At 38.0% G+C, this 15,757-nt stretch overlaps 1 protein-coding gene across 1 annotated transcript; it reads right to left on the reverse strand.

The window, feature by feature from the left end:
- Positions 1–1,086: 1,086 nt before the first annotated feature.
- Positions 1,087–9,189, reverse strand: LOC134625698 (beta-1,4 N-acetylgalactosaminyltransferase 2-like). Its single transcript, XM_065470673.1, has 11 exons — positions 9,011–9,189; positions 7,147–7,290; positions 6,767–6,873; positions 6,031–6,068; positions 4,369–4,435; positions 3,880–3,993; positions 3,594–3,680; positions 3,188–3,369; positions 2,135–2,278; positions 1,368–1,596; positions 1,087–1,280 (listed from the first exon to the last, which is right to left on the reverse strand). Exons 1-11 carry the CDS (start codon positions 9,187–9,189, stop codon positions 1,087–1,089), a joined length of 1,485 nt encoding a protein of 494 aa, XP_065326745.1.
- Positions 9,190–15,757: the final 6,568 nt, after the last annotated feature.

Here is a 15,757-nt window from a genome sequence, read left to right on the forward strand (position 1 = left end):
GATTCATGTTGTAGTATGAATCAGAATATTACAGTATCTACAGGTTCACCTGATGGTTTCGGTCGAAGACAGAGTGAGCTCTTTAGCCCATCTACACCAGGATTCAAACATGTGGTTAGAAGGGACATTATGGCATCTGATTACATCTGTGTGAACTATCATAAGATAAATTTTAAGGAACAGCTGGCCAGCCCCCAAGCAGGATTTCAACACCTGTGGGATGGAGTAGTACATTTGTTTGTTTTTGTATAATCTGATATTCTTCAGTGTGTTATGGCTATATGAATTGGGTTTTTTGCTTTTTAATTCAATTCAATTCAATTTTATTTATACAGCACCAAATCACTATAACAGTCACCTCAAGAAACTTTATATTGTAAGGTACATCCTACAATAATACATACAGAGAAAAAACCAACAATGATTTGACCCCTATGAGCAAGCACTCTGGCGAAAGTGGGAAGGAAAGGAAGGAGGAACAAATAAACTGTGGTGATAAATGACAAGAAGTGATCACCGAACACAACAGAAAAGAAAACCCACGAGAATAAATAAAAAAAAATAAATAAATAATGCAAATGAAAACAACCAACAACCCCGAGATATTACAAATTAGTAGAATACAGGTGGAATCTGGCTTGGCAAATTTAACTATTACTGTTACGACACTGTTCATTCTTGTACAGTATGTATATTTATTTCTTTGGTTTTATTACATATAAATGGCATAGATAAATGACTCACAACATCTATCAGTCATGTTGATTTTAGGCATGTTTTGTACTTCTGTGAACATATATAAAGTTTTAAAGTTCAGTGTATTAGATTTACAATGAAAACGAGTGAAAACACAGGATGGCAAAACAGCGAAAGAAAATAAGTAAAAACAGAATTCAGTGTCACCAACATCACAATATATTAAACTCTCTATAAGAATAATAAAGAAAAAAAATCAGGATGAATAAAATCCAAACAGAGAGCCAAACTCGGCTATATTCATTGAGAATTCTAAAGTCAGATAACCCTGGGAGCATGACAAAACAATATGACACTACAAGTGACGCTGATGTTCTTTGAATGAATCTTTTATCCATATTTAATGCACTTAAGATTGTTTTTGTAAAAGTGAAGCTGCAGTTTGAATTTTTCATCATTTTCTCCCGGGATTCTAAATTTGTCATATGTAGAACTTTGGCTGTCGGTTGTTTTGGGTTGATGACCAATGGATACGTGACTACATGACGCAACCAGCAAAGAGCCCAGACCATCCATAAAGAACTCTAGAGTAAGAAATTGGCATTTAATATTTAACACAAAATTCTGTTACTGTCATTTGTGATCAAAACTTTTTTGAGATCTGGACCTACCTGAATGTGCTACTCGCTGTAGCTTAGGGTCAAAACCCACCTTCTGTACAGCATCTGTACGAGCCAGGAAGAAGTTGACCACTCCATTAGCCAGAAAGCATTGTGGGTAGCCAGGAAGTGAGTGAAATTTCCCTTGAGACTTTCTGTATAGGCAGCCACCTTCATTTTCCTCTCCTTCCTCATATATAAGAGTAAAATAAAACTGGTTCTCTTCTACAGCCCCACCAACCTAATACGAATAAAGAAACATAACATCTTGTTACAAAATGGCTAGAGTTTCACTGCAAGCTCCAATCTTGTTCAGTAGATGTTCAGATAGACACTACTTGTCATGCTTGTTTTTGAAAAGCAAATCTAGAAATGAGACTAGTCTTTCAGGTAACCTATGCATCTGTCCAGAAGCTGGTTCCACCAACTTTACTTTATCATGCCTGGTCATAACTGCTCATCTGATCTTTGTTAATAATAGATGTTACAGTAAACCCAAAAATCTAGAATAACCTTTGTCTTCATTGATTATAAAGGATCTGCTCCATGCTTGCTCAGCGAAGCTCTGAGAAGTTACTGTGAAGTTAAGACCCCAAACGTTAGCATAGGGGGAATACTACATGGTGCAAAAGGCCTAACTAGATCAGATGTAATAAAGGAAAAAGGATTACATCAGTCTAACATGTGTATTTTATGGGTGTATTATATTTACCTTTTAATGTTCTATTCAAATTATTTTAAATAAACTGCAAAAGCTTTATGTGAGCTATTTTTCTTACCACATCCAGTTCAGGGTTTGCCTCCATCACCTCCACAAACTTCTCTATCTTTGTCTTCTCTGTAAACACAAAATCATCATCCACCCACAGGAAGTATTTAGTTGTTACCTGGGAAACAGCCAGATTTCTGCCTGCAAACCAGCCCTGAGGAAGGAAACATCTTTCACATCTTAATCTTAACATTTTAATCTTTTACAGTGTGGTGTAATGGTGCTCTCAAGTGATCAGTGCAATAAAAGTCATTGTAAAGCAACACTGTTTTTTGTTTTATTTGCAAAAAACAAATTTTAAATCCATCCATCCATCTTCTTCCGCTTATCGGGGCTGGGTCACGAAAGAAGCAGCCCAAGCCTCCCTCTCCCCAGCCACCTCCTCCAGCTTTTCTGGGGGAACACCAAGGCGTTCCCAGGCCAGCCGAGAGATAAAATCTCTCCAGCGTGTCCCGGGTCTGCCTCTGGGCCTCCTCCCGGTGGGACATGCCCAGAACACCTCACCCAAGAGGCGCCCAGGAGGCATCCTTGTCAGATGCCTGAACCACCTCAACTGGCTCCTCTTGATGTGGAGGAGCAGCAGCTCTACTCTGAGCCCCTCCCGGATGGCTGAACGCCTTACCCTATCTCTCAGGGAGAGGCCAGCCACCCTTCGGAGGAAGCCCATTTCTCATTCTTTTACTCACTACCCACTGCTCGCGACCATAGGTGAGGGTAGGGATGTAGATTGACTGGTAAATTGAAAGCTTAGCTTCTACACTCAGCTCTCCCTTCACCACAACAGACCGGTACAGCGCCAGCGGAGTAGCACTCCACCCTTTTCCTGCTGAGGACCATGGTCTCAGATTTGGAGGTGCTCATTCCCACGGCTTCACACTCGGCTGTGAACCGTTCCACCACCCACCATAGGTCAGACTTATTTTAAATTCATACATACAGGAATCTGAATTATACTCGAAGATTTATCTGGTTTTGTAGAAAATTCAAACTGACAGTTTGTACCAACATTGCATATTTAGTAAAACACCACTGTGGTTCCAATTCTTGGATATACCACACATACCTGTGCTGGAGGCATGATGTAATGTAAGATGTTTTCTCCAGGAATTGGCTTTGGTTCTAAGCTGTCATCTGCAATAATCACTTTTATGTTGTTGTAGAATTTTCGGATGCTGTCCAACAACACCTTCAGTTCTCTGTAGCGCAGGAAAGTCTTTGTGGTGATGGTGACTTGAGAACTAATGTCTAACAGGCAAAAGAAAGCAAATTATTTGCACTTTTCTTCAGTCAATAGAAAAATTAAACAGCAGAACAGAAAAAGGTGAGAAGAAAAGGATACACACTGATCTTTCCTCTTCTCTCTGTAAGATTTCAGTCATAAGTTTTACCTGCCCGCACACCTAGAGCAGGCTGTATTTGGTACTTACAAATAATAAGCATTTCATGACTGGTAAAAAGCGCACTCCTACCTGTCCCTATGTTGTATAGGACTGGTATATGAGGCTGTTTGATGGCAATGGGGAACACCGCTTCATGGTTTTCAAACTGGAATGTGGCTATAGAAAAAGTGGAGAAAACAAAAGTAAATTAAGAAAACACTTTTCACTATTACCTGAATCCGCTTGCATTTAATGTTAAAAATGTTAGAAGTTTACATTCAGAGCAAAGAGAAAGCCATTAATGCTCATAAACAAAAGAACATACAGATATCAAAATCTGAAATTGTAGGTCATTTATCATTTCTTAGACATATACCAAGGTCTCCAGTGTTTATATGGTAGATAGTGCTGGTATACGACACTTTGGCCAGCAGGTTGTTGAGGATCACCAGGTTACTGGATTCAATAATCAGTTTATTCTCACCAGAACCTGTAAATTAATAAAAAAACAAGAATTTCACAACAGTCTTACAATAACTTGGTTATTATGTTAATGTGTAAGAACAAATGTAGCAACTTGTTTTGTGTTGTAATGATCGTATAACCCAGTACGACTATCACAGACAAGATACTCAATTTTTACGTTTTTAAAGCAGTATGAAAGTTTGCTTAGCCAGATCAGCTTTACCCGTATTTGCTTGACGACCACTAGAAAAAGGAAACACTTTTACTGACCCTTCCATGAAACAGGAGAGTTGGGCTAAAAAGAACACATCATCAAATGCCCCACACAGCTTAGAGTTTAAACTATTTGATTTTTTCACCAGTTTATAAATAAACTTTAGTTCTGACAGTCAATTCTCACCTTTAACTGTCACGTCTTGATGTCGTATTTCAGTTCTGAGGATGCCTTTAGACACACTTAAGACCACCTACAACAAAAAGACCTCAATAATGTGAAGCAGAATATTGATACCTATACAATCATCTAAACAATAATAGCTACAGTAAGCTGTATATAAAACAGGCTTAGGTTACTCTGATTTTCTTAGGTATTGCAGATTGAACTATGTCTTAACTATACACTTACTGGTACAGTGTGCAGATAGTGCAGAACACAGGTTTCACAATCAGGTTTCACCAGAAAGCATTTCGATGAAAATCATGTTTGTTATGAAATATTTGATGACAATGGAATGCCTTTGGCTATGAAGGTAGAGAAGGTCATCTGCTAATTGGAAGGTTGGTGGGTTGATCCCTGGCTGTTCCTGTTTGCATGCCAAATATCCTTGGGCAAAATACTGACCCCAAGGTGCTCTCCAACTCTCTCGGAGTGTGAACGTTAAAGCATAGTGTTCTTGTGTGAATGGGCAGATTAGGCATGCTGTATAAAGAACTTTGAGTGCTCTAGAAGAGTAGAAGGCGCTACATAAGAAACACTACAAATGCCGATGGGAATATCTATTAATTTGATATAGGTGTCAAGCTAACTGCCAAGTAGCAAAATGAGGAAAATAACATGGAAACTGATGCTAGTTTATTTAAATGACACTACTGCTCAATATCCTTTATGATCACTGAGATTTAACTAAAATCACATGACATGTTTATGTTTTTAAGACCTGGTGTGGGCAGGCCTTTTTAGAAAGCTGTTTCTGATTTTGCTGATTATCTATTTGCTACAAAAGTTATCAAGTTATTTGAGTAATAGTATGCAATATTTTATGTAGTCCATGCCATAAAATTAAGCTTGGCAAACTGAGATTAATATATTAGATTAACAAGATTAACACCAAGACTGCTGCTGTAAAATAATAATGATATACATATATATATATATATATGTATATATATATATATATATATATATATATATATATATATATATATATATATATATATATATATATATATATATATAAATAAAAACACGTCTTGTCCATAATTAGTTTTGCAAAGTTATCAATGTAAATTTTTTCTGTCCTTGTTTCACAAAGAGGAGAAGGATCAAGCTAGCATCAGCTGTAGGATCACAATTGTTGCATTTAATGACATTTAGGGATTTGAAGGTTAAATACATCAGAATCCCCCTTGAAGTATGAACTTTACACTTTCAGCAGCCATCTTGAATAGACCAGGCAACCTCTCCTATGCTTTACCATCAGTTAGATATGAAAGCTTGTTTCCACCACTGAAAAAAAGTATTAATGAATAAAAAATATTGCCATCTTCCTGAATGGCAAAACTAAGTCAAAATTTTGAGTTATCTCAGAATTGTGACTTTTTCTCGGAAGTTAATACGATGAAAATGCCTAACTTGAAATTTTGAGATAATAACACAAAATTTTAAGCTCACCAATTTGACTTTGACACCATCATTCTTATTCATAGATGATCATTTTTTGTTTGTTTTTGTTTTTGTTTGTCTGGTTGTGGGGTTTTTTTTGTTTTTTTTTGTGGTGGAAATAAGCTTCCATAGTGGCATCAGTGTGAGAAATCCCCAACTCATCTGTGATGTCACACCAACCTTGTAGCTCTTTCTTTTTTCTGCATGCAGCCCTAAAGCTGGAAATGAAAACAGTTCTTTTATGAGAAGACACATAATTAGCTCAAGTTTAGAGTTTACAACAAGACTAAACTTTGCAAAGCAAGTAGATTAGGTAAGGCAAATGATTTTGGGTATCCAGATTTATGTTTTCTAAAAACTGTTTCACACATTCATACAGTGCTTTAGACTCTATACTTTAAACACTTTACCTCACATGCATGTTCACCTAAGAACCACCTGTTAATCTAACAAGCATTTCTTTGGACTGTGGGAAGGAGCCAAAAAATCATGAGAAAACCTACACAGGGCCAGGGTACAGTAAACATTCTAGGAAAACATGGAAAACTCCACGATCCTCTATAAAGGAATTCCTTTGAATTCCCATGCAACCCAAAAGAGATATGAAACTCACTTAAGCCACAGATCAAAGTGAGATTAATTTGACGGTGTGACTGTGTAGCCATGCTAACCACACCTTCCCTAGCTATTTCAGTAGCTCCCAGAAGAGGTGTGCAAGGTTTGGAGAGGAGAGTAGTGGGATTGAGCTCGCTGGAAAGGGTACGGCCACACAAATGCACATGTGTGGGGGAGCACAATAAACATGAGCTTCCAGTATTTGATCGTGCACAAAGGGATTATTTTGTGCACGATCAATTCATTTAATTTAATAACAGTAAACAGTAACAAAGTGCTCTGTATGTTAAGCCCAGTATACCTGGTATGACAGTGGAGGTCAAAGGCTGCACTGTGTAACCCTGGATAGGATACTGCAGAGGAGAGTTAGGCAAGGCAAACAACAGTCTGGACAGTACTGAAGTTGTCCTGTTGAAGAGATGAGGCGTGAGCAAAGGAAAAGACAGATTACTTTCTTGACTGCTAACATGAAATAAACTTGTTCAATTTCTGTCATTTATATTTGATACACACACACACACACACACACACACACACACACACACACACACACACACACACACACACACAGTTTGCGATTAAATTGTCAAAACCCACAAGTTTTATACTGCTGTTCTATTCATGACATGCTGATGTTTTGGAAAATAAAATTTTCCAGCATTTCATCCATGGAGCTGGTACCTGTTTTTGTTCTGCTGAAACTCTGTAGCTCGTCGCTGCTTTAGCTCCTCACTTTGCTCCTTAGGGAGGTGATCTTTTAGGATCTCTGAGCCTTGAGGACAGGTGCAGGAACCAGGTAGAGGTAGAGGTCTGGTCACAGATGACCTGGAAACATGGCTGTAGGATAAAGATGCTGAAGAATGGCTGTTATATAGAAGTCCTGAACGGTTACCACTCCATTCTTTAATACATTCAGTGTTTGATTAGTTTGATGTTTAGTTTCTAAAGACCCAACCTAGGGAAGTTCAACTTGTTCTCTTCTCTAACTCTAGATCATAATGTCATCTGCAAACATCCAAATCCATGTAGACTCCTGGCAGGCCTCATCTATCAGCCTATCCATCACCATTGCAAACAAGAAGGGCCTCAGAGCTCATCACTGATATATTCTTATCCCCACATTGAACGCTTCAGTCACTCCAATCGCACACCTCACCAGTGTCCCACTGTCTTCATACACATGCTTCTCTGTCCTCATTAAATACAATAGTTTCTCTCTCAGCATCCTGTCATGTTTTCTTTCGCATCATAAAAGACACAGTGCAACTCTTTGACATATTGACCTCCTATATAATTCTCCATCATCAACCATGCAAAGACTTTTTGAGGCACTTGATATGGTTTGCAAATATATTTGAATGGACATGCAAGACAAAGCAGGTTATAAAAAATGTGTTTCATAGTATTGATATTGACTACCTGTGCCTGTCTGTCATTGCTTTCATTATTGTTGAAACTACTAATATGAATATGAAAAAGGATGATATTTATTTGATCATTACAAACATTTTTTTTTAGAAATACTGCTAAAAAAATTATTAAATGTTACACAGAATAAATTAGAAGCAGGCAGAATTCATATGCACACACAGAGAGTTGGTTGTACCTTTGTTCTGGTGTAGTGGGAGTGATGTTGGGTGTTTCTCCAAGATATTTACTAAAATCTATGAAATAGAACGCTATCAGGATCATCAGGCAAACAGCAGAAAGCAGCTGAAATCTGTTGAAAAACATCTGTGGAGACAGACATACACAAAAGCACTAATGTTATAGAAAGTTAGCTGTCAGGACATTTTATGATCTAAAAAATGTAACTGCTTAAACACATTAAATCAGTGGAGATAGCAGTGAGTGATGATTTTATTAATAATCCTAAACTATGAAGGATGTGCCAGATTTATGGATGCGGTGACAGAGTGCCAAAGAGTTTTAGAGATTATTTTAAGGTTGGATTATTTCTCTACCACTACCTCTCTGCTGAATCACACTTGTTATTAATCTCTGGCTCTCTTCCACAGCATGTCCTTTATCCTGTTTCCCTTCTCTCTCCCCAACTGGTCGCAGCAGATGGCCCCGCCCCTCCCTGAGCCTGGTTCTGCTGGAGGTTTCTTCCTGTTAAAAGGGAGTTTTTCCTTCCCACTGTCACCGAAGTGCTTCCCACTGTCACCGGAGGTCATATGATTGTTGGGTTTTTTCTCTGTATGTATTATTGTAGGGTCTACCTTACATTATAAAGCACCTTGAGGTGACTGTTGTTGTGTTTTGGTGCTGTATAAATAAAATTGAAGTGAATTGAAGCTTGCCTATTCTGCTTGACTTTAATTATATGATGCCTTCAACTGCCATTTTATGCATACTTGTTATTTTGTAATTAAAAGTTTTACTTGAATGTTTTGAAAAGTGCCTATAAATAAAATGCATTATTATTATTATTATTATTATTATTATTATTATTATTATTATATTGGACTCAAAGCACATGCTTTGAGTGCAGTAAGATTTCTTTTAGTGCAGAATTTGATTGCTCCTTGGCAGAATCCTCTACCTGCTCACATGCTCAATGTCTAGAGTTGGATGTCTCGAGATCGGTCTCGAGACCATTTTACGTGGTTTTGGTCTTGTCTTGGTCTCGACGGACTTTGGTCTCGGTCTTGTCTTGGTCTCGCTGGCTCGGTCTTGCTTTCTCAGATTGACATAGTGGTCGGGAGATTTGGAGTCAACCATCGGCGGAGCGGGGGGGTGGCTTACTGGGTTTAAGCCCGGGTCATTTTTTTCAGAAGCCCGGGGTCTTTTGGAGTGTAATTTGTTTCATAGTTAGATGCCTGACTGACAACTGTATAAAACAAAAACTACACACAATATTCAAAGCACATAGCGCACAGTCATAAATTCCCCCTAATTTTGGTATGATCCGAGCTCAGGCACTAGGTGACTGAGCACAGCACATGTGAGTGAGGGGGGAAAAGCTGCTGCCTGCGAGTTTGCTGTAGGAGAAGTATATGTGATCCTATAGGAAGTGCAGCCAGGCAGACAGAGGAGAGCTTAAGTTTGACCAGGTACCAAAGCAAATCATTCGTACTGTACAAATAATGTAAATATGACGGTGTATCACAAAAGATTGATATCAAACTGATCACTTGACCCATATTACGTTACTTGCTGTTCGAGTGAATCAACAAATGGCGAAATGAAAAGCCGAACAACAACAATGCTGTTTTTTTAGAGTCTTAGCTTACATGTGTGTTTATTTCATATTTTCAGTTGTTACCCTCCACAGCTAAACCAACTCTCTAAATCGGTTTCAGTTATGTACTGATGAACACAACAATGGACATAAGGGGCTTCCTTCAAATAAAAAACTCAGGTAGATGTTATTTTATATATTATGCTTTGTATGTTGTTCAGTATATTTCTATGCAAAACAAGAGGAATTTCAATACACAGCAGTATATTCACACTTTAAACCAGATATTTACATACACTTTAGGGAAAAAACATAAAACCATTTTTTTTTGTTAAACATCAATTTAGAGTAAACTTGTTTTGTATTAGATAAATAAATATTGAAATATCTTTTGAATTGGTTAAATGTCAGAATAAAAAGAGGGAGCTGTCTATTTTTATCACTTTCATCAAATTTAGGAGTACATATACACTAAGTTTATTATTAATAAGAAAACTCCAGACGATTCCATTCTGAGCTGAAGAAGCTTCTGATAGGTTAGTAGAGTCCATGTGAGTAAACTGGTGGCACACCTGTGGATGCATATAAGGCAAAACACAGAGCCTGTTTCTTTGACATGGGAAAATCAAGAGACCAAAACACCAGGAAAAGAATTGTGGAGCTCCATATGTGTGGCTCAATTGTGAATACAATTTGGGTCCATTTGCAATTAAGAAATACAGACAATTTCTCTCTTTATTCTTACATTTAACAAATATGTTTTTTATATTTATCAATCTAAAAAAATATAAGCATTTAGTCTGATTTGATGTTACAATTAAAAAAGTGTTTGTGTTTTTATCTGAAGAGTATGTAAATATCTGGTTTCAACTGTATATTTGATGATGTTGGTGTTTGGCTTGATTGTCAGCACAAAGAGGGAGAGAGAGGAACAGAGATGGAACAGGAGCCAGGTGAGACGCACATGTTAGTCAAATGGTTGTTTGCCAAAACTCATCAGAACATGTATCTAGTGTCTAGTGTAACTTTTTAGATACCATTTGTTACTTTTCAAATTCTATATTTATTAAGTTATGCAGGCTTGTTTGCACAACAAGGCTAAATAATTATATAAACCTTTCTAAATCTAAATAGTGTACTTTGGTAGAATTAAAAAATATGTGTAGTGCAGGTCTATGATGGTTTTCAGTGCTACTATCATCTAGTTTTGATTCTGGTTCTGTCTTGGTTAAGTCCTAAGTAGTCCTGATTTTGAACTGTTGTAGTCCTGTTTTAATTCTGGATCAGTTCTGGGTCTGGTTCGTATCTTGATACAGCCCTGATTTTGTTCTGCCTTGCTGCTTAATTAAAAAACTAGTGTAAGGTGTCCTGCGTATGTGATATATATTTTTTTCCTGTATGAAGTCATTGTTTTTTTAACAAAAACTCAAAACACAGCCTAATAAATCGTTCGGTCACTTCTAACCCCCCCATCCCACATGCATACTACCCTTTAGGGCTAAGCCCCGGGTGTATAAAATGTCTGGCTCCACCTCTGGAGTCAACAGTAGCCATGACACACAACGTAACGTTCGATAATGTGTCATGCGCAAAACCATCAGCTTTAAGAGCCGTGCTTAGAGAGTGCTTTGTAGTGAATCAGAAGAGTCGACTCCCATTGAGCGAGAGCCGGCTCCTAACTTAATTTCCTTTTGCTGCTCAGCTCTCACACAGTGGCTCAGCTATGCTCCAATCCCTCCATATTTTTTGCCAATCACATGCGAGGATATAGGATAATATCATTATGTGAAAAACATAGCAGAGCGTGAGAGACGCGACAGTCAAGTGGAGCATGTGTCTGTCCTCAGTAAGTCTACTGTCTCACTCACTCAGTAAGTGAGTGAGACAGTAGACAGCTATGAGGAGGGCTGTGCGAGTGCATCGCAAAAACACATAAATATGCCTGAGACCCGTAAACGAAGCAGCATCTGGCTGCAGTTTAAAGACTTTTTTGTCTCGGTCTTGGTCTCGTCTCGACTTGGTCTTGGTCTTGTCTTGGTCTCGGTTTAGGCAGTCTTGACTACAAGTCTATCAATGTCTCTGCTCCTATATAAAAACAAATCAGTGGCCTCTCCTTCACCTCACCAATCAGAATCAGAATCAGAATCAGAATACTTTATTGATCCCTGGGGGAAATTATTTAGTGCAAGTATGCACATTCACTCTGTGCCACTGGACACAACTTGTGGTAGAAATTCAGAACACTGGAAAAAACCATGATACAAATTTCTCATTAAGTGAGCACAAGATTACTTGTTTAAAATAGCAATTCGAATGAGTCTTTTCTAACTAAAGGGTACATCTGACTTAGAATAAGTACTTATTAAATTACTTAGCCATGAGTGTAAGTAAACTACACTAAAAATTCTGTCAACTTGCATACAATATCAGTAACAGAAGAGATTGTAACGGGTTCCAGTTAAAGCCAGAAAAACTGGTTTAAGATGTGACTGCTTTTGTCTATAGCGTAAGGTATCCCCCTCCTTTTATAAACAGGGAGGAGAATCAGTAAGACAGAGAAAGCTCCTCTGCCTGGCTCCTCAGAGAAACCCAAAATAAGGGTGACGAACACGTGAACATAAGAATTTTCAAATTCTGCTTATTGTGTGGATGTAAAATCTGATATATAAAAATCATATAATATTGAATTCAACACAATTAATTTTTAAAAAAGATGAGACACTGACAAACAAATATATTCCTCTCCACTCGGGAAGGACAATGTAACGTAATCTCAAAGCCTAATGTTGTGGTATATCTAAAAAATAGCAGTCAACAAATACTATTTCCATTTCTGACTACAAGACCAATACACATAAAACTATTCTTGTTTCATCATATACAGATTAGGAATGCTTTTCACAAGATCAGAATACGCATACTAGCAGCTGCCTCTGCTGTTACTCACAAAATGCCTTGTATGGAGGAACAGAAGCCTGAGAAACATTGAAAACAACATGTTTGTGCTTGTCACAACAAGACATACAAGAATACCTCATGTTCAGCCACTACCATGAGGTAATGTGAACGCAGAGACGTACTTTAGCACCAATTTCTTCCCCGTAAAGTAAAAGTTGGCTTATAATACACAGCTTTCCTGAAAAGCAGCAGCGTTTGCCTTTAATTCTCCAAGTCTGAACACAGGTGCTTTCAACTATGTGCGTAGAAAAGCAAATCCAAATATGTCAAATATCCACTAATACTTATTTTAAGACAGAGCCTGAGGGAAGTCCTGTTGCTACCTGCGTGCGCACCTCAGTCAAATAGCCTTTGTAGTTAAAGCGTGGACACGGCTTTCCACTATGACAAACTTCCGCCTTGTGAAAGATACAGAATTAATACAGACCTTTCCCACTGGCAGCAGGGTGTGACTTTGTGTTTGATTCTCCAAGCCTGACCAAAGGTAATTTCAATCATGTACGGAGATTAGCAAATCCAAACATGTTAAATGTCGAGCAACACTTGTTTGAAGACAGAGGACAAACCCCTTGGGGGAGTGTCATTGCTACCTGCCTGCACACCTCTATCAAACACTGTTGGTGCTAAGGTGTTATGTACAGCCTACCCACACCACAGACTTCCCCTTGTTGCACTGTAAAAAGAGTTCTAAAAAGAGACAATCAAAAAGCAACAACAGATTTTACAGTAGCAACTGTAAAATCCAAAATTATACATGTCCAAATTACTTTTACAGAAAGACAAGCAGAGATGCCATCACCCCATCAACTGATACAAACACAGAGCTTCAACAAAACAGCTTCCTCCATGATTTATCAGTTCAAAATAAATAGGACCAGATTAAAACATACTATTTATACTGCCCATCTGCACTCTACATGGTAATCTTCACCTTCCTGCGTTTCTTCCTGACTGAAGAACTGTAACATAACACTTCAATAGTTAAATAAATATCTACTGTATTACCAAAGATTAGCTGACAATGACAAGTGGTGAAAGACTTTTTCAAAGCATTCCCTTAGTACAGTACAACAGTACACACTAAAGTTAACACATAAAACTGTATTAATGAAAAATTCTGCATAAAATACCAAAAATAAAAATGGATTAATATTGCTTGAGCTCATTTTAAATACTTATATTCTGTTTAATGTCCAGTATCCAAGCATATGTTTGTGGTGGCTGTCCTGTGAGGACCACATAGCTATGATAAAACAAACAAACCAAAAAGACAATTGTTCACGAGCTGAGAAGTAGAACTATAATAAATCTATTAAAACACATTAATTAAAAAAACAGCTGAATTAAAAGCATTGAGCAGTATGTGACATGGATCATAATCTACAGGGAGTTTGAAATATGAATGGAAAATGAAGGTGAAGCGTTGGCAAAACAGCTGGTTAAATGCATTACAAACTCGGACTGATAGAGACATGTACATGCTTGATACAGACAGGCTAATTGTGGAGAGCCAGAGAGAGACCTGAAATCAGCAGGTACAGTTGTGTCAAAGTAAGCAATGAGTCATGCATTCAACCACAATGGACTGTGTGCACTCTCACCACCAGCGAGACTCCATTGATAAAGAAAAAGAATGCTGAGCAACATTTAGACCAGCCTGTGAAATACTGGGAGAATATAGTCTGTTTTTGGATGCCATAATAAACATGATATATGGAGGTCAAAAGACACTGCATATTACCTCACCATGCCAACAGTGAAATTTAGAGAACATCATGATGTGGGGCTGTTTTTCAGCATAGGGCACTGGCATGCTTTATATAATTGAAGGAAAGATGAATGGAAAAAGATACCAAGACATTCTTGATAGAAATTCGCTGCCCTCTACCAGGTTGATAAAGATACAACAAGGGTAGACAGCGATTTCAAACACACAGCCGAGGACACTCTCAGGTGGTTTCAAAGAAAGAAAATAAAGCTGTTAGAATGGCTCAGCCAAACACCTGACCTTAATCCAGCTGATGATCTATGGCAAGAACTAAAGGTCAGAATTTACAACATTTTATCAGTGTGTTGTTGCAAGCACCACCTTCTTTGCTGGGACGTGCTGGGGTGCAGGCATCAAAGCAGAGGAAGCAAACAGACTGAACAAACTCATTGCCACCCTGGAGGAGGTGATCGGTGACAGAATGCTGGCAGACTTCTGGCAATCATTGACAATGATTCCCACCCCCACCATAGCACATTGGTGGGGGTGGGAAGAAGAGCAGTTTTGGCAACAGGTTCCTTCACTGTCGCTGTCTGAGGAAACGCTACAGGAAGTCGTTCCTTCTGCTGCTATCAGACTCTTTAATTCATCCACTTGGGTCAGATCCACACATGTGGAACAGAATTAATCACATCTCAATGCACCCTGTCACTTTTGTACTCCACGACATATATTTTCACAGATACTTGTATATTTATATGGATATTTGTATTTATACTTATTATCTATTTATCTTAATATTTATCTATCAATATCTCTGTTTCTATACTCATTTAATAGCGTAGTGCCCATAGTGCCCTATGGAGAATAGAATAATTCTATTCTATTCTAATTCTAAGACTGAATTGAACTTAAATGAATTGAAATAACAGATGCAGCGTTTTCAGTTTATGTTTTTGATTTCTTGTGTTATATTTTGAGATAATGTTAAGTTCTTTGATTATTATTAGTTTGCCTCAAGTTTTAGTCTAGGTTATGTTTCACCTCTGTGTTAGTTGTCATGCATTTCTTGTCTGTGTGTTTCATATTGTCAAGCGTTCTATGTTGAATGTGCTTAGGCTTACTTTTCCCCTGTGGCGTCATGATGTTCATTAGAGTCAGCTGTTTCCCCATGTGTTCCCTCTTCTCCTGATCACCTCCTGTGTGTATTTAGTCTGTGTGTTTTTTCAGTCTTTGTCTGGTCGTCTGTGTTTCCTCCCACCACGTCACGTCATATTCCATGTATTTCATGATTTACGTTTATGTTTCTTCCTCATCATAGTTTGTCGCACGTTCCTGTTCAGAATCATGTTCATGTCTGTTGTCATAGTTACCACAGTTTCGTTTTCCCAGTTTAGGTTTTAGTTTTAGTTATCGCCCCTGTTTGCCTCGCTTTGTTTTTG

Source organism: Pelmatolapia mariae, linkage group LG4 (genome assembly GCF_036321145.2).
Source record: "Pelmatolapia mariae isolate MD_Pm_ZW linkage group LG4, Pm_UMD_F_2, whole genome shotgun sequence".
NCBI classification, from domain to species: Eukaryota; Metazoa; Chordata; class Actinopteri; order Cichliformes; family Cichlidae; genus Pelmatolapia; species Pelmatolapia mariae.